This window comes from Nerophis lumbriciformis, linkage group LG03 (genome assembly GCF_033978685.3).
Source record: "Nerophis lumbriciformis linkage group LG03, RoL_Nlum_v2.1, whole genome shotgun sequence".
Classification (NCBI taxonomy): Eukaryota; Metazoa; Chordata; class Actinopteri; order Syngnathiformes; family Syngnathidae; genus Nerophis; species Nerophis lumbriciformis.
In genome coordinates this window covers 42,302,780-42,321,525 of record NC_084550.2, presented here as the reverse complement: position 1 = coordinate 42,321,525, position 18,746 = coordinate 42,302,780, and the positions used below count along the sequence as shown (strand labels likewise).

Sequence of the window (18,746 nt, the reverse complement as noted above, 5' to 3'; positions counted from 1 at the left end):
ATGAGGTTATGAGCACGCTGTGAAAGTAAACGTCAAGAACTCAGCCAACACGCCTCGTCTGCATTATTTATAATTACACAGACAACACATATACAGTGTGATTTTGTTTTGTTTACAAGGAAAGAAAAACAAAAGTTAAAAAAGGGAGATCATGTCATATATGTTCAGTGTTTCCCACAGGACAGGCATCTATTTGTGGTGGTGTGGTCGGGCGGCAGCGGCGATGACCAAGAAGAACGCAGAGTTGGAATATAATTACAACATTTTATGTACATATTTATATACAGATTTGAACAATTAGTGATTCACTGAAATATATTTATTAATTGTGGTTCTTACAAAAAATATATCTTATAAAATATAAACGCTAAAATGTCTCTTAAAGCTCTGCCCCTTTAATTAGTGAATACTAAATAATTTAACTTTAGTCTACTACTCCAACCATATTATTTACCAGCAACATGAAGTGAAACAGAGGCAGAGGTGTCCTGCCAGAGTCAGTCAACCTCCTCCTCCTCCTCCTGCTGCTGCTGAACAGGTCGCACCTGTGGTCCGGACTGTAGGCCTACCTCCTCTCCAAGTCGAGCCCTTTTCGGCCGTTGAAAATATTTTTCTATACTCATCTGTGTGAAGGAGTGAACATCCAACATTAGAATTTATTACTAACGAGCAGAACCGCTCTATGTACAGTGCCGTCTAACCTTAAGCGGCAGCAGCTCAACACATGCAGGGTTCAACGTTAAGGTTTTTTTCTACTTGCCCGACTTCTCAAATCTACTTGCCCCAATATTTTTACTTGTCCTGCCTAGGTTTTTTTCTGGCTGCGTAGTGCTCATGGCTTATATCTTACTAAAATCCTTCCCGTTGACTATTTACAACACTACACAGTATTTATTATTATTATTATTATTATTATTATTATTATCTATAATTACATTTAAATGGCATTGCATACATGTAAAATTAAATGCTATTTCACATTATTTGACCAGTAGCAGTTACACCCATCTGAACAAGTCAGCCATCTGTTTAAAGCCCGATCACAGTTGAAATCTTGAAATGAAGGGCCTTTAATGGCCAAAACATTAACCTGGACAACATTTTAACAGCTGGTTGGCTCAGATTTTATTCTTTTCATTGCATTCACATGCTGGAGTGGACAGTGGACAATTTAGCTTCAGTCCATGTGTGTTTATTGACAACAGGGTTATAACCTGGACACATTAGCTCGTCGGTATGGTAACACGTGACTGTTACTACGTGCGTCTGCCCCGGACCCCGAGTCAAACAGTGGCGGTGTTAATGAAGCAGCGTCAGGCTGCTCACCGTCAGTGAAACGCTCGGTGAAATCGCGGATTAACGTTAAATATATGACGAGCCGCGAGCGATGCAGCTATAACCTATCTACCTATAACTTATATTACCCTCGTATTTTGATCCGGTCGGTCCGTTCTTCTTTTACTTCGTCGTTGTCGTCTTCTTCGTCTTCTTCGTCTTCTTCTTCTTCTTCTTCTTCTTCTTCTTCTGGCCCACCAGGTGAATTAAGTGCTATTGGCGGAGTTACAATGCATAGTAGGCTACCGCCACCTACTGCACCGGAGTTGTAACTACAAGCAACATTCACAGACAGAGTCCCATTGCTTTTATGAGCGGTCGAGCGAGTCAAAAGCCGAAAAATCCATTTGTGGCGGACGTAATTCTTTCGTGGCGGGCCGCCACAAATAAATGAATGTGTGGGAAACACTGATGTTGTATCAATATGTATGTGCTGTGGTTGCTTTAAGAACGTTGCGACAGCTGCCGTAAAGGAGGTGTGTTGCTAGCCTGGTTGCTATGTTTCCGGTTGGTCGTAAAAGTGTTCGTCATTTGTTTGAACCCCAAATCTCTCAGTTAAGTTATTCATTGGATTATACCTTTTGTTTTGAACTTTATTACACCTTGGAGCGCTTTTTCCGGTCCATTTTTTTCCTGCTTTCGCTATCTGCGCCTAATGACTGAGCTATGTGACGTCATTTCTTGTGATGTCACACGGAGCATTTCTGGTCGGGACGGGATTCGTTCCCAGGGATTCAAATAAAGAACCAACTATTTTTCTTTACCATAGTGGTCTCGATAACGGGTACCGGTTCTCAAAAAGGGATTTGAGTCCGAGGACTCCGTTCTTTTCTTATCGAACAACCGGGAAAATCAGTTTCGAGTATCCTCCCTAGTTACGTGTGTCTAAGAGGAGCATCAACATTTGCGTTTCAAAAATGGGAACTCTCCTGTGAAAACTAGGAAGAGCTCTGCTACGTGCAAGGTACGTGAAAAAACACCTTAGAGCGCCGCTTTCGGACAAAAACACCAACAGCTTCACTTCGCTCCCGAGCAACCATGAGCATGACAAGAAGTCGTCAGCGTAGCAGTACAGCTTTGCTTGAAGTGGAACCAGACTTCAAAGCGTTATTAGGAACTCGACAAAACGATGTAAATGAGGTACAAAGCAATGTCAATAATCTTCATGAACAAATTATCAAGGTTGTAGAAAAATATGTCAATAATCTCCAAGAACAGATTATCTATAGTGTACCAAAAGGTGTCGGAAGTCCGCTAGAACAGATTATCAGAGAGAGAAAAGAATATCGTGATGATATGATGGAAATGAAAAAGTTCACAAAATAAATTAAGATTATAAGTTAAGACAACACAGCATTAAATCTGGAGATGGGAAGCTGAAAGAGTAGAATGCAACATTGCGCCAACAGTTGAATGCCAAGCAGCAAGACAACACCGATTGGGACAACAGCAGTGTTGTGGAGAACATTAAAACATTAAAATGGAGATAGAAGCATTGCACCAACAGTTACAACTAGTTACAACTAGGGATGATGCTCGAACCCGGTTTTCCCGGTTGTTCGATAAGAAAAGAACCGATTCCTCGGACTCGAATCCCTTTTTGAGAACCGGTACCCGTTATCGAGACCACTGTAGTAAAGAAAAAGAGTTGGTTCTTTATTCGAATCCCTGGGAACGAATCCCGTCCCGACCAGAAAATCCCCATGAGACATCACAAGAAATTACATCACGTAGCTCAGTCATTTGTCACAGTGGGGTGCGGTTCGTTCCCGGGACGCAAAACTGTAGGCTCCGGACGAAAGCGTGCAGGTAGGAGATGATTTATTTCTCATAAATCATACACATTACAACAGACAGGAACGAAACAAAAGGAAAGCGTGCCGTTCGCACGAGAAGCTAAAGCAAAAACTTACTTAGCACAGGAATACTAGAAGCTAAGGTAACTTTAGCACAGGAATCATGAGTTTGAAAACCAGAATGCTAACGTAACAGTTGCAAATGCAAACAATGAAGCCACGACGAGTGAACGGAAAAGACAGGCTTAAATAGAGTCTCTGATGAGCAACAGGTGCGCGTACAAGGCAGGTGAAAATCATAAGTAACCATGGTGACTAAAACAAAACCCTGAAGTGCACAAAACATCTAAGGAAGTCCAAAACTAACAGAACATACAGTAACTAAACAAAACATGATCCGACCACATCATAATACATCACAGTTTCATATAATTTCACTTTACAGGAGTAGGAAGAAGTAAAGCTTATTTAATCCTACCCCTTTCCCACTTCATAGCGTTTACAAATTTATACATCATTTACTGACCTTTTTATAATAAAATATATGTGAATTAGCATATACAACAGTTTTGTAATATGTATATAATTAATTCAGTCATTATTAACATACTGAGATGAAGAATATCTTATTTCCAATAAGGTTTAAAGTATTTCTCATAATTCTTCTTCTTTGTACTTTGTAAGCACTATTAATTTGAACAACCTCTTAAACTGGATCATATCAGTACAATGTTTAACTTCTTTACTTAATCCATTCCATCATTTAATTCCACATCATTTTAGCTGTTTGCAATTTTACCAAATCATCGAACTTTAATATTTTTGACTCAATAAATAAAGTGTTTATATGTTCTCTATATCCAACGTTATGTATCAAGTCTAATTGATCTTTTTTGTAACACGGTTAACGAATGTAGCGCACATTTGTAGTTATTTCCCCACATTTCTGCACAATAACTCAGATATGGTAATACTATAGTAGCGAGCAGTAGAGAATGTGAAGTGATTTGTTACACCAAATATTGTGTTTTTTTCCCACATACAACAACCTATCTGGACTCGATAAGAGAATCGATAAGGAATCGGTTCGATAAGAGGATTCGATAATAGGCTCGAACTCGATAATTTCTTATCAAACATCATCCCTAGTTACAACAATCATTTGGAGAACTTCAGAAAGTAAATGGCAGCATTGAGACAACAGATCAAAGCCAGTCAATAAGATACCACCAGTCTGGGGAACATCAGTGTTTTGGAAAACATCTAAGAAGAAATGGATCAGTTTACACGACAGAATTACATCACATATGCAGGGCTCAATCTTCGATCCTATGCAATAGCAGATGACAATAGCGGAGAACCAGACGACATTAACGCTGCTTTAACAGAGCAACAAGTGGTCACTTTCTGCAATTAAAGGGAATTTATGTTAATTTAAACACCATTGATGCAGGCTTTTCACTGAATAGAGAGGCATCGTTGTGAAGCTTGCCAACAGGAAAACCAAAATGGCATCGCTGAGACAGGGAAAAAAGCTAAAGGCTACATGTAAATGTGTACATGAACAAGCACCTCACTAATTGCAATGCTGAAATCGCCAAGAAAGCACGCAACTTGAGGAAACGGGGGAAAACAATAAGATCCGTATTCAGGTACTCATTCTTCTACACCAGTGCTTCTCAAATATTTTCTGTTACGCTCTCCTAGGAAGAAGAAAATATTTTGCACCCCCCCCATTCTCCACCGTGACTATAAAAAGTATGATTTGGTATGGTTACAGTGAAGCCAAGTGCTACGTAAGCTTGATCATATTCTGGTACGTCAAAAAAAGTATGTTTCACACGCAGCCCCCCTGGTATCGTACCGCCCACCCCACAATTCGAGAAGGACTGGTCTACACTTACAGACATTCATAGAGCAACACAAAAGGATGCTGAACCGGAATATATGGAACTGAAAGATAGATCACAATAGTCCGGAATTACATAAAGATATCGGTTCAGATAAAAAAAATAAAAAATCATACCAGGAAAAATGATTATTATATAGACAAACAATATAACGAAAACATAAAAATTGACAACGATTATTATTTCAACAGCAGAAGTTTGTATGCAAACTACAACAACATGAATCATTTTTTGGAACAAATCAACATCCCCTACAAAGTGATCGCTATTTCAGAAACATGAATGGATTCTATAGAAGGAATGGATTTTGTTCTGGAAGGATATGGAGATAGGTTGATTGGCAACACTAAATGGTCCTTAGGGTGTGACTGTGAGTGTGAATGTTGTCTATCTGTGTTGGCTCTGTGATGAGGTGGCGACTTGTCCAGGCTGTACCCCGCCTTCCGCTCGAATGCAGCTGAGATAGGCACACCCCGCAACCCCGAAAGGGACAAGTGGTAGAAAATGGATGGATATGAACTAAATTATATCAACAGAACCAACAAGAACGGACTGAGAGTGGCTGTGTACGTGATGAATAACTTGAACTACAAAGTAAAATATGTCATTGGCTATTAATAATACCTTGGAATGTCTAACTATTGAAATATGTCGTGAAAAAAACAAGAACACAATAATCAGTTGTGTATATATAGATCACCTAAGTCAAACATTGATACGTTTGAGAACTGGATTAGGGCAACTTTTACTAAAATCAGTCAAAAATAGCTTTCTTATGCATGTGCCTCACAATACGAAGGTCTTGAGTTCAATCCCGGGTTCGGGATCTTTCTGTATGGAGTTTGCATGTTCTCCCTGTGACTGCATGGGTTCCCTCCGGGTACTCTGGCTTCCTCCCACCTCCAAAGACATGCACCTGGGGATAGGTTGATTGACAACACTAAATTGGCCCTAGTGTGTTAATGTGAGTGTGAATGTAGTCTGTCTGTGTTGGCCCTGCGATGAGGTGGCGACTTGTCCAGGGTGTACCCCGCCTTTCGCCTGACTGTAGCTGAGATAAGCACCCCCCGCGACCCGAAAGGGACAGGCGGTAGAAAATAGATGGATGGATGGATGTAGAGACTTCAACATTGACCTCTTGAACCCTAACAAACAAAAATTCATAGATGACTTTATAAACACAATTTATTGCCTGAGTTTATATCCTAAAGTCACAAGGCCAAGCAGAATCTCAGGACACAGTGATTGATACTATTTTTACTAATGATTTTGATAATAATACCACTAGTGGTCTGCTAATATCCAACATCAGTGATCATCTGCCAGTTATCATAATCTATGACGAAAACTACCGTATTTTTCGGATTATAAATCAGTTTTTTTCATAGTTTGGCCGGGCTCCAGTGCGACTTATGTTTTTTCCCTTCTTTATTATGCATTTTCAGCAGGTGCGACTTATACTCCGGTGCAACTTATACTCCGAAAAATACGGTACAAGAAGAGGAACACTGATGACAAAAAGACATTTCGAAGAATATGAACAAAGTATGACAGTTTTGAAGAATGATCAGAGCGATCATAGTTGGAACAATGTATACAGTGAAAATTATGTATGGTATTTCTTTTTAATACTTTCATGATGCTTTATGGCAAACACTGTCCATTGAAAAAACTCAGTTAGAAGCAAAATAAATACAATCAACCATGGACAAATATTAAAATTGAACGTTTTGGTGCATTTGCAAACAGCTAAAATTATGTACAAAGCAAATTATAACCTACTAGCCAAGAATGTACAACAATTCTTCTCAACAAAAGAGGAGACATAAAACCTTCTAGGAAAATCTAATTTAAAACATTTTTATGCTTTTACAACACTTAAAACCTTTAGTATATATCGGTATGTGGAATTAAATTATGGAAAAGATTAACCAAAGAAAACAAACAAAGCACCAATATGATTCACTTTAAGAGACTGTTCAAACTTACAAGTGTTCAACATATTTAACCTTTAACTATTTTCTTCAAAGGTTACTTTATTATTTATTTATGAAAACTTTAATTGTGTACATATATATGTTGAATATTTTTTATGTATTTAATATGTATTTACTTATTGATAGTATATTAATTTATTTACTTATTTATGCTTTCTCCCACCTCCAAAGACATGCACCTGGGGATAGGTTGATTGGCAACACTAAATTGGCCCTGGTGTGTGAATGTTGTCTGTCTATCTGTGTTGGCCCTGTGATGAGGTTGCGACTTGTCCAGGGTGTGCCCAGCCTTCCGCCCGCATGCAGCTGAGATAGGCTCCAGCACCCCCCGTGACCCCAAAAAGGGACAAGCGGTAGAAAATGGATGGCTTTATTTGTTTACTGTTCTGTTACAAACAGAGAACAAAAAAATGGGATAAAACTGCTATGATACAAAAAACGGTAGGATTAAATAAGCGCTGCTTCTTACTTCTTCTTGGACGTGCTGTAATGAGACATTGGAAAATATATGATGCATAACATTGTTATTGTATTGTATGCACTGGAACGGAACTGAACTGAAAATTGGTAAACAATATGGGATTTCTCTACATCACAAAAGTTGCCATTTATTCAATGTTATACAATTTAATAACAGTTTATGGATTTATTACATTGCAAGGTTTACTTATGAGGAAATCCGCAAAAAACTGCGAGCATTTAAATAAAAACAATTCTGTGCTCCTTTACGTAGCTTATAGTTGAGATTTTTCAATAATAATTCATAATTTCTTCCTGGATAGTACGTTTGTAGAAAGTATGAGAATGTGCGAGCTAAGGCTGAAACGACGCGTCGACGTAGTCGACGTCATCGGTTACGTAAATACGTCGACGCCGTTTTTATGCGTCGCATATTTACGTTACACTGCCGTCATGGCGGAGCGCAAAGCAGATGATGCGAGCGGTGCGAGCGGTGCGAGCGAGGGGAAAAAAAGCACGGCAAAAGTCGTCAAAAGTGTGGGAGTATTTCAATAAACGGCCTAATAATGTTGTAGCGGCAAACAGCTGTCTCGTCAGCTGACGCGCGAGCTCGCAACCGTGGCTGCTGAGCAACCAGCCAAACCCCACTTAATAAAATTATATTTTATCTTAGAGCACATCCGCATCCTTATTCACCTAGGCAACCCCAGGAAATGTATATAATTCGGCATTATTTCGGCCAGTCGGCTTATATGATCAGAACCGATCAGTTTACGCTCACGCGCAGGTATAACGCGGCGCGCTCCCGTCTCATCTGCTGGTGCGCGAGCCCAGTAATTAGACAGCTTTGTCAAATCAAGGAGTACAAAAGACGCCAGCGCAGAGTGGAAAAAGGTTTAGTTGATTACAGATAACACAGAGTTGTGCCAAAAGTATGTAAGATTTAATATTTCTCTTTGTGGGTGTGGCGCACCTGTTGCGCTGGTGAGATTGTGGGGGGGGGGTGTTGTGTGCATGTAGCGTGCTTAGTCTGGAGGCTAAATACACACAGTGTGTTATGTAACTGTTGTTTAGTGTTGATATTCTTTGCTTGGTTTGATAAATGTTGGAGCAGTTTGCTTCATCAGGAGGGTGAAGTCGCCCAACTTAAAGTGTTGGATTTAACTGTGTTGGATCATTGGCTGCTGGTGAGGGCATAGAAAAAGGGGCATTTTTCTACCAGTAGACAGCGTTTAAGATTGAGTGTTTCACTGCTAAATTAATAATATATTTATATTGAATATGGATTTTAAATATGTATCTAAATAGGTGGTTAATTGGTTAGGTATTTATGTATTTGCATATTGGGTTTTCTGCTGCATTTATCTATTGTGTTTCTGGGTTTAAATGTATTTTATATGTATCTTGGTGCATTTATGTTGAGACAATTTATTTAAAATCTGTTTTAACTTAAAGGGAAAAGATGTGTCCATTTTCTTGCACTTGTTTAATGGTTAAGAGTTTGATAGCCTAATTAATAATTGTAAATTATGGGATTGATAATTGATTGATTTTTTACAGCATGTTAATCTTGTGGTGTTTTGTCCTTAAAGGTTTTTCACCTACTAAAGAAGCTAAAGGCTACTAAAGGCTTCTAAAGACAGCTAATGACAGCTAAAGAAACTAAAGTCTACTAACACTGCTAATGACTGCTAAAAAGACTAAAGAAGAAAAAAGAAGCTGTTTCTTCGTTGGAAAAACTGTTGCAAACTAAAGAAAAATAAAAGTAAAAAGTAACTACGGTCTGGTCTTTTGAGTGAAATCCAGAAGCCACATTCAGCATTGGTACACCCCTTCAAGTGTGGGATAAGCACAGCGAAAAAAGCAAAACATTGTTGTATGCACACTGTGTCGAGCGGAAATGGCCTATCATAGCAGCACAACGGCTATGAAGGAACATTTGAAAAGAAAACACCCGACAGCGTTCTTGCCATCACCATCAACTAGTCAATCGTCCGCGTGAGTAAACGTTGTCATCATTACACAAAAACATGAATGTGTCATTTGTATCTGCGTTGTAAATTCATAAACTAAAACACTGTTTCGCTCTGAGAGGCGCGTTTGGCGTGCCTGTTCAGTGTTTACAAAGACGCTAACGTTAATTAGTTGTGCAAATACCTTTTACAACATTAACAGTTACATATACTATGTACAAACCAACAATTAACTTTCACTTTAATCATACTATCATTGTTGTGATATTAAGCAAAATAAGCAATACTTTTACTTTTGTTGAAATGTTTACACTGTTACAGAATATTTCGTTTTGCACTTTTTTGTATTGGATGTTTATCTTTATTTTTGCACATTTTAAAGCAAAATAAGCAATACTTTTACTTTAGAAATGCTTATACTATTGCAGAATATTAAGATTTGCACTGGATGTTTACTTTTATATTTGCACATTAAAAAGCAAATAAGCTACTTTTAATTTTGTTAAATGTTAAAAGTTTTAAATGTTTACATTGTTACAGAATATTTTGTCATGTTGTTGTCAATGTTGACTGAGTGGCCATACTTTTTTTTTTGTAAATAAGTCATGCCTTTTGAAAAAACTGGCCTAAATTTATTTTTTCATCTTCATTTTAAATAAAAAAATAATCGGTAAAAGGAAAAATAATCTATAGATTAATCGAAAAAAATAATCTATAGAGTAACCGATTAATCGAAAAAATAATCTATAGATTAATCGATAGAAAAATAAGCTGCAGCCTTAGTGCGAGCTGCTGCCTGCTCTAATTCACTTATATAGTAAATATCATATTTGCCAAGATATTTACACAAAGTTTGGATTTTTGACAGCGATATCTTTTATGTCTTCATGTCTGTTCATCTCTATCGCGTTATTTGATTAAATTACGGAACATGAAACTTGCGGCCTCCTTTAATGAGCCCACGCTCTGAGTTCCAATGCAGTGCAAAAGGCCTGGTGTTTGAGTAGTGGTTATTACTATGTATTTCTCTAATTATTATTGAGGTTTTTTTTTACTAAATACTGAAACAGTTCTGTTGAAGTTGTAAAAAACAAAAAGGGCTGCTACCGATAAATGTCAAAATGCCAAATATGGGCACCAATAATCGGTTGATCTCAAGTCAGAAGGGTCTCGTTCAGGGGTGTGGAACACGGTTACACTGAGGGCCACTTCGCAGTTATGGCTGCCCTAAGAGGGCCGCTTGTAACCGTATATAATTTATGAATATAAAATAATAATAATTCACCTCATGATATTATAAAATGAATTGCTGTGCATTTGATTATTATATTTGTATTACATTCACTGTAAAATAAAATCTGTTTTTCAGTAAAAAACAAACAAAAAAACTGCCAGCTGAGTCGCCACAACTTCACCGTAAAATTTACAATGTTTTTTTTTACATATTACTGTAAATGGAAAAACAGTACTACAGCTGTTGGTTTTTTTTTACTGTAAAATCCTGGCAACTGAGCTGACAGTTTTTTTTTACTGTAAAATCTATTTCTACAGTGTACAGTTTGATGAATAACTTGCTTTGGTATAACTCAAGCAGATATTTATTTGGTTTTAATTTTAAAAAGTTTGAAATTAATGATGGCATTATATTTGTTGCCTTATTAGATAATACAGTTTAAAATATACTCAATAGCATGTATTTCTGTCTGTCACAATGAAAAGATTACATTTCGTAAATGTAGGGGTGTAACGGTACGTGTGTTTGTATTGAACCGTTTCGGTACGGGGGTTTCGGTTCGGTTCGGAGGTGTACCAAACGAGTTCACATGATAGCAGCGACCGGGCTAAGACAACATGTAAAAGCCAGAGCTGGAAGACCCTCCTGCCTCGTTAGGATCTCCCGTTTGGGAACACTTTGGCTGCGTGATACAACAACGGAGGACGGAGGTTTGCCGACATTGTTCAGCAGCTGCTTCTGACAACACGTCAAACATGTGTTGCACCTTTTCTGCTTCCCGCTCCCAGACCGTAGTTGAGGAGCGCAGGGGAGACACTCCTCCAAGACCGATGTATTCTCGGGGGCAACACCCTTCACTCTACCCGGCAGTGGGTCTCCACAGCTCCGGACTCCAGGGTAAATGACGAGTCCGGCGATTAGTTGCAAATTGTGGCTTTATTGAGGTCTTGCACACAGCCAATCCAACAAAATATTAGCCACTCCCCGCACTCATGCTACCGCTCCCTCACCTTGCTCGCCCACACACTCACCTCACATGCTGTCACATATTAAGGGCCACACACACACATACGCTACTCTCATAACACATGCTAACCCATTTGAAGCGTCACCACCGCATTCAAGCAGCCTCTCCTCGGCGAGTCAGGCAGGGCTAAAGCAATAACAAATGTTTTTATAGCAGCAGATATAAGTCCATATTGTATTAAAAAATAGATTTTGACCCACTTTTATGGTGGAAGAACAATGAGCCCATATATCCTCTTACTGCCAAGTTAGCCAGGCTGGAGGAGGGGAAGAAAAGTTAATCTGAGGCTGAGTTGACTTGAAACTGTTTAATGTTGCACTTTTTATATGTAGAAGAAAAGTTTTGTCATTTTATTTAATCTGAGCAACAACTTGAGGCAGTTTAATGTTGATTAACGTGGACCCCGACTCAAACAAGTTGAAAAACTTATGGGGGTGTTACCATTTAGTGGTCAATTGTACGGAATATGTACTGTACTGTGCAATCTACTAATAAAAGTCTCAATCAATCAATCAAAAAAAGCACTTTATATGTAGAAAGGTTTTGTTAAGAAACCGTTCTGAGCCTTATCTTATTTAGTTTTTATTTTACATATGTTGACCACATTAACCCTGGCAATGGACCCTGTGTGTATATATGTATGTTATGCCATTGTTTACAAATTTGGTAAATAAATAACCAAAAAATGTATATTTTGTTGTTTTCTTACTGTACCGAAAATGAACCGAACCGTGACCTAAACCGAGGTACCGTATTTTTCGGACTATAAGTCGCTCCGGAGTATAAGTCGCACCGGCCGAAAATGCATAATAAAGAACAAAAAAAAACATATATAAGTCGCACTAGAGTATAAGTCGCATTTTTTGGGGACATTTATTTGATAAAACCCAACACCAAGAATAGACATTTGAAAGGCAATTTAAAATAAATAAAGAATAGTGAACAACAGGCTGAATAAGTGTACGTTATAGGAGGCATAAATAACCAACTGAGAACGTGCCTGGTATGTTAACGTAACATATTATGGTAAGAGTCATTCAAATAACTATAACATATAGAACATGCTATACGTTTACCAAACAATCTGTCACTCCTAATCGCTAAATCCCATGAAATCTTATACGTCTAGTCTCTTACGTGAATGAGCTAAATAATATTATTTTACGGTAATGTGTTAATAATTTCACACATAAGTCGCTCCTGAGTATAAATCGCACCTCCGGCCAAACTATGAAAAAAACTGCGACTTATATTCCGAAAAATACGGTACGTACCGAACCGAAATTTTTGTGTACCGTTACACCCCTACGTAAATGATAAAATGCTTTGACACGTATTATATCAGGGCTTTTGCGGGCCGCATTAAATGATGTGGCAGTGGCAGACCAAATCTGGCCCCAGGAGGCCTTGAGTTTGACACGTGGTCTAATCCGTAAAGCAACTGGCAAGTGGCAACACAACATACTGTGTATCAATATGATTGCATTTTAAAAGTATTGCAAACAAGAATGAATATTTCATGAATTGTTATGGAGTGGTGAAATATTGAAAGTGATAGCTGTCCAAACTGTCTTACTGTATTTCCCCCTCAGCTATAATGTATTGATCCTCCCTCCCTTATTGAGCGCACACACAGTGCTAACTCTGCTGCAATGCACCACTCAACACACAGGAAATGAAGTTTTAACAATTGCATAGTTTTCACACTTGCATTATTCTCTGTCCACAGTGCTTCAGCCCGCCGCCTGCCGCGAAGTAACCGTCCCCAAGGGACCCCTGTACCGTGTGGCCGGCTTCTTCCTCTCCCTGCCCTGCAACGTCTCCGGCTACGAAGGCCCACGCACGCAAAACTTTGAGTGGTATTTGACCAGGGACGACTCTGGCGACAGGCAGATGGGAGTGGTGTCCACCGCAGACGAAAGCTTCCCCTACAGGCCTTTTCAATCCCGGGTGGCAAATGGAGAGGTGAGGGTGGACCGTGACTCGGGGGACAAGGTACGACTGGTGGTCCAGAAGCTCCGCACAGACGACCAGGGGGCGTATGAGTGCACGACGCCCAACACCGACAGTAAATACTTGGGTACCTACGGTGCATCTGTCGTTGTTAAAGGTGAGACTCATTGGACATTTCATTAGGCACTCTAAAGTCCAATACAACAGCTGTATCAAACATGTACAAAAATGATAATGCTCACTTTTGTCTGAAAGGTATTCATTTAACTCTTAAGAAATCCAGGGTTCTTAAAAACCTTGAAAATACTTGGATTTTAATGTTGTGTTTTCAAGGTTTGAAAAATGCTTGAATTTTGGGTGAAGTGCTTGTAAATAGAGATGTCCGATAATATCCGCCTGCCAGTATTATCGGCCGATAAATGCGTTAAAATGTAATATCGGAAATTATCGGTGTAACTATTATCGGTATCGGGTTTTTTTTTTTTTTTTTTTTAATATATAATTATTATTATTTTTATTTTTTTTAATAAATCAACATAAAAAACACAAGATACACTTACAATTAGTGCACCAACCCAAAAAACCTCCCTCATTCACACTCATTCACACAAAAGGGTTGTTTCTTTCTGTTATTAATATTCTGGTTCCTACATTATATATCAATGTATATCAATACAGTCTGCAGGTATACAGTCCGTAAGCACACAAGATTGTGCGTGCTGCTGGTCCACTAATAGTACTAACCTTTATCAGTTAATTTTACTAATTTTCATTAATTACTAGTTTCTATGTAACTGTTTTTATATTGTTTTACTTTCTTGTTTATTCAAGAAAATGTTTTAAATTTATTTATCTTATTTTATTTTTATTTTTTTAAAGTACCTTATCTTCACCATACCTGGTTGTCCAAATTAGGCACAATAATGTGTTAATTCCACGACTGTATATATCGGTTGATATCGGTATCGGTTATTAAAGAGTTGGACAATATCGGGATATCGGCAAAAAGCCATTATCGGACATCCCTACTTACAAATGCTTGGAAATGTTCATCATGTTTCTCGGGAGTCTGACACAATAGGCTAATTATAAAATGGAAAACAATTAAATACGTTTCTTTAAAAATGAAAGCTACACGCTTGACCTGTTGGCTTTGCACGAGCCCTTACATTAATTAGGTTGTTGTCATGCCAGAGCCGTATATAGAGAGGACGGCTCCATCATGCCGGGAGGTTGTCGTTTTAATGAACATTGGATGGAAAATGACAAATACAAACTTTGGATAAAACGTGGCACGTGTAGCCTGCTGCAAAGTATCCAAAAAGGAAATCCAGCTTTTTGCCGTGGTAGAATTGTCTCTCTTTTGTCATATGAAAGGTAAGCCACAGAGATTACCAGCCCTACAAGTTAACTAACTTTAGCTAAAGTTTTGTTTTCTAACCTTTTGCTACATGTTAGACCTAAACTGTGGGATCAGTGCTCGATTACATGTTAATTACGGACAGTTATTACGAGATGTGAAAGGAAAAAAGTAGGGATGTCCGATAATGGCTTTTTGCCGATATCCGATATTCCGATATTGTCCAACTCTTTAATTACCGATACTGATATCAACCGATATATACAGTCGTGGAATTAACACATTATTATGCCTAATTTGGACAACCAGGTATGGTGAAGATAAGGTACTTTTGTTTAAAATTAATAAAATAAGATAAATTACAAACATTTTCTTGAATAAAAAGGAAAGTAAAACAATATAAAAACAGCTACATAAAACTAGTAATTAAAGGCCTACTGAAATGTGATTTTCTTATTCAAACGGAGATAGCAGGTCCATTCTATGTGTCATACTTGATCATTTCGCGATATTGCCATATTTTTGCTGAAAGGATTTAGCAGAGAACATCGACGATAAAGTTCGCAAGTTTTGGTCGCTGATAAAAAAGCCTTGCCTGCACCGAAAGTAGCAGACGATATGCGCGTGACGTCACAGGTTGTGGAGCTCCTCACATCCGCACAGTGTTTACAATCATGGCCACCAGCAGCGAGAGCGATTCAGACCGAGAAAGCGACGATTTCTCCATTAATTTGAGCGAGGATGAAAGATTTGTGGATGAGGAAAGTGAGAGTGAAGGACTAGAGGGCAGTGGGAGCGATTCAGATAGGGAATATGCTGTGAGAGGCGGGTGGGACCTGATATTCAGCTGGGAATGACTAAAACAGTAAATAAACACAAGACATATATATATACTCGATTAGCCACAACACAACCCGGCTTATATTTAATATGCCACAAATTAATCCTGCATAACAAACACCTCCCCCCTCCAGTCCATATAACCCGCCAATACAACTCAAACACCTGCACAACACACTCAATCCCACAGCCCAAAGTACCGTTCACCTCCCCAAAGTTCATACAGCACATATATTTCCCCAAAGTCCCCAAAGTTACGTACGTGAGCCTTTTTGAGACTTTTATTAGTAGGTTGCACAGTGAAGTACATATTCCGTACAATTGACCACTAAATGGTAACACCCGAATAAGTTTTTCAACTTGTTTAAGTCGGGGTCCACTTAAATTGATTCATGATACAGATATATACTATCATATATACTATCATCATAATACAGTCATCACACAAGATAATCATCAGGGTGTATACATTGAATTATTTACGTGACATGCACATAGCGGCACGCACGTACGGGCAAGAGATCAAATGTTTGGAAGCGTACTCACGGTACCGTGTCTGCGCATCCAACTCAAAGTCCTCCTGGTAAGAGTCTCTGTTGTCCCAGTTCTCCACAGGCCAGTGGTAAAGATTGACTGTCATCTTTCGGGAATGTAAACAGTGAAACACCGGCCGTGTTTGGGTTGCTAAAGTCGGCCGCAATACACCGCTTCCCTCCTACAGCTTTCTTCTTTGCTGTCTCCATTGTTCATTGAACAAATTGCAAAAGATTCACCAACACAGATGTCCAGAATACTGTGGAATTTTGCGATGAAAACAGACAACTTAATAGCTGGCCACCATGCTGTCCCAAAATGTCCTCCACAATCCGCGACGTCACGCGGTGACGTCATCATACCTGAGACGTTTTCAGCAGGATATGTCGCACTTTAGTAAACTAACCCGGCCGTATTGGCATGTTTTGCAATGTTAAGATTTCATCATTGATATATAAACTATCAGACTGCGTGGTCGGTAGTAGTGGGTTTCAGTAGGCCTTTAATGAAAATTAGTAAAATTAACTGTTAAAGGTTAGTACCATTAGTGGGCCAGCAGCACGCACAATCATGTGTGCTTACGGACTGTATCCCTTGCAGACTGTATTGATATATTTTGATATATAATGTAGGAACCAGAAAATTAATAACAGGAAGAAACAACCATTTTGTGTGAATGAGTGTGAATGAGTGTAACAGCAGACTTTCCCACAGGACAGCAATCTATTTGTGTTAGAGGGGGGATGTCTATATCACGTTATCGTCTCATTTGCATTATTGGCCATAGCACAATTGTAAATTAGAAAAACTTCATACTTACTGAAGTGAATTGTATTTATATAGAGCTTTTCTCTAGTGACTCAAAGCGCTTTACATAGTGAAACCCAATAATCTAAGTTACATTTAAACCAGTGTGGGTGGCACTGGGAGCAGGTGGGTAAAGTGTCTTGCCCAAGGACACAACGGCAGTGACTAGGATGGCGTAAGCAGGAATCGAACCTGGAACCCTCAAGTTGCTGGTACGGCCACTCTACCAACCGAGCCATACCGCCCCTACTTACCTGTATATATTTTCCATATTTAAAGACAAATATGTATACAACATATTCTGGCCCTAAAAGGCCTACTAAACCACCCTAAATATAAATAAATAATATCTGATATGTATATTTATGCAAAACTAGTTTTAAAAGACTTAGTTGTTAAAATGGTAGAAAAAAACAATACAAATTTTAAAGCTGACATTTTTTTCCTGGATATGTATTTTTCATTTGTTATGTGATCTACAATAAAGCCTTGTTTATTGATGTTAGTTAGTTCCAGGCCCGGACGTGGTAAAGACATTTTCACAAAGTATGAATTATTCATTATAAATTGAATATTTTCATAGCTGGAGCATAAACGCTTGTTGGTTACCTTTTAAATATGGTTTATACTACTGTACTAATGAAATATTTATATTTTTAGCTCATTTAGCCATTTTTATGATTGAAAATGTAGGCCCAAATACTTAAAAAATACCTACAAAATAAAAACCAAACGTAATCCACAAAAGAGTGAAGCCGCAAACTTTGCTGTGGCTTACAACAGGTTTCGTGGCGAGGGACGTCTGTATATGGAAATCATTTTTTGGTGATGAAAATGTACCGCCTTTGAAGAGGTAAACTATTTGATATGTAATATTTCAGGCTGAATTAGTTGTAAAAGATCTTATCGTTAAAAAGTGTAAAAATAATTACGTAATTTTTTTACAGCAGTTTTTTGGGAAGCTGACATCAGTGTTGGTGTTAACGCACTTTTTCTGTCTTTTGACGCATTGAAATCAGAAAGGGCGCGCAATTCCAGAAGTCTGCACATCCCACGGACGCAGATTTATTTTGGTTTGGTTTGCTTGTTTGTTTTTTTTATTTGATCGATTATCGCTTTCCGCCAGTGTTTTGTTTATATTTGCCGGATCAAATTTCCGTCTCCGTTTATTGCGTTCTTATTGGTCGTAAGTTTTGATTTGCCGAAAGTTTTATCAATTACAAATACTGCCTCAGTTTGCAGTATTTACTTTACTTTACCGCGAGGGGCTGTCTAAAGAAGGACTTCATGGTAAACACTATGGTGAGTGTAAAGTCAACCTTTTTAACTTCATCCTGTGCCATGGCTCCAGTAAATGACTTGTTTAGTCTTTGTGAGTCCATGGAAACTTCACTTTTATCTCCCGCTGCATCGACATCGTTCGAGGATGGAGACAGGCTAGCTGTTAGCTTCAAGCTAACCAGCACCCGACCAGACTCCTCTACCCCAAAAACATACTTTGCAGGTCAACAAACGGCGCGA

At 38.5% G+C, this 18,746-nt stretch overlaps 1 protein-coding gene across 2 annotated transcripts in view; it reads left to right on the top strand.

Moving 5' to 3' along the window:
• igsf8 (immunoglobulin superfamily, member 8) overlaps positions 1 to 18,746 on the top strand; it is a 62,253-nt gene that overhangs the window by 12,611 nt on the left and 30,896 nt on the right. For both annotated transcript variants that reach the window (XM_061937768.2, XM_061937767.2), the window contains exon 3: positions 13,461 to 13,841. In XM_061937768.2, coding sequence (XP_061793752.2) covers positions 13,461 to 13,841 — 381 coding nt within the window. The remainder of the gene's footprint in view (positions 1 to 13,460; positions 13,842 to 18,746) is intronic.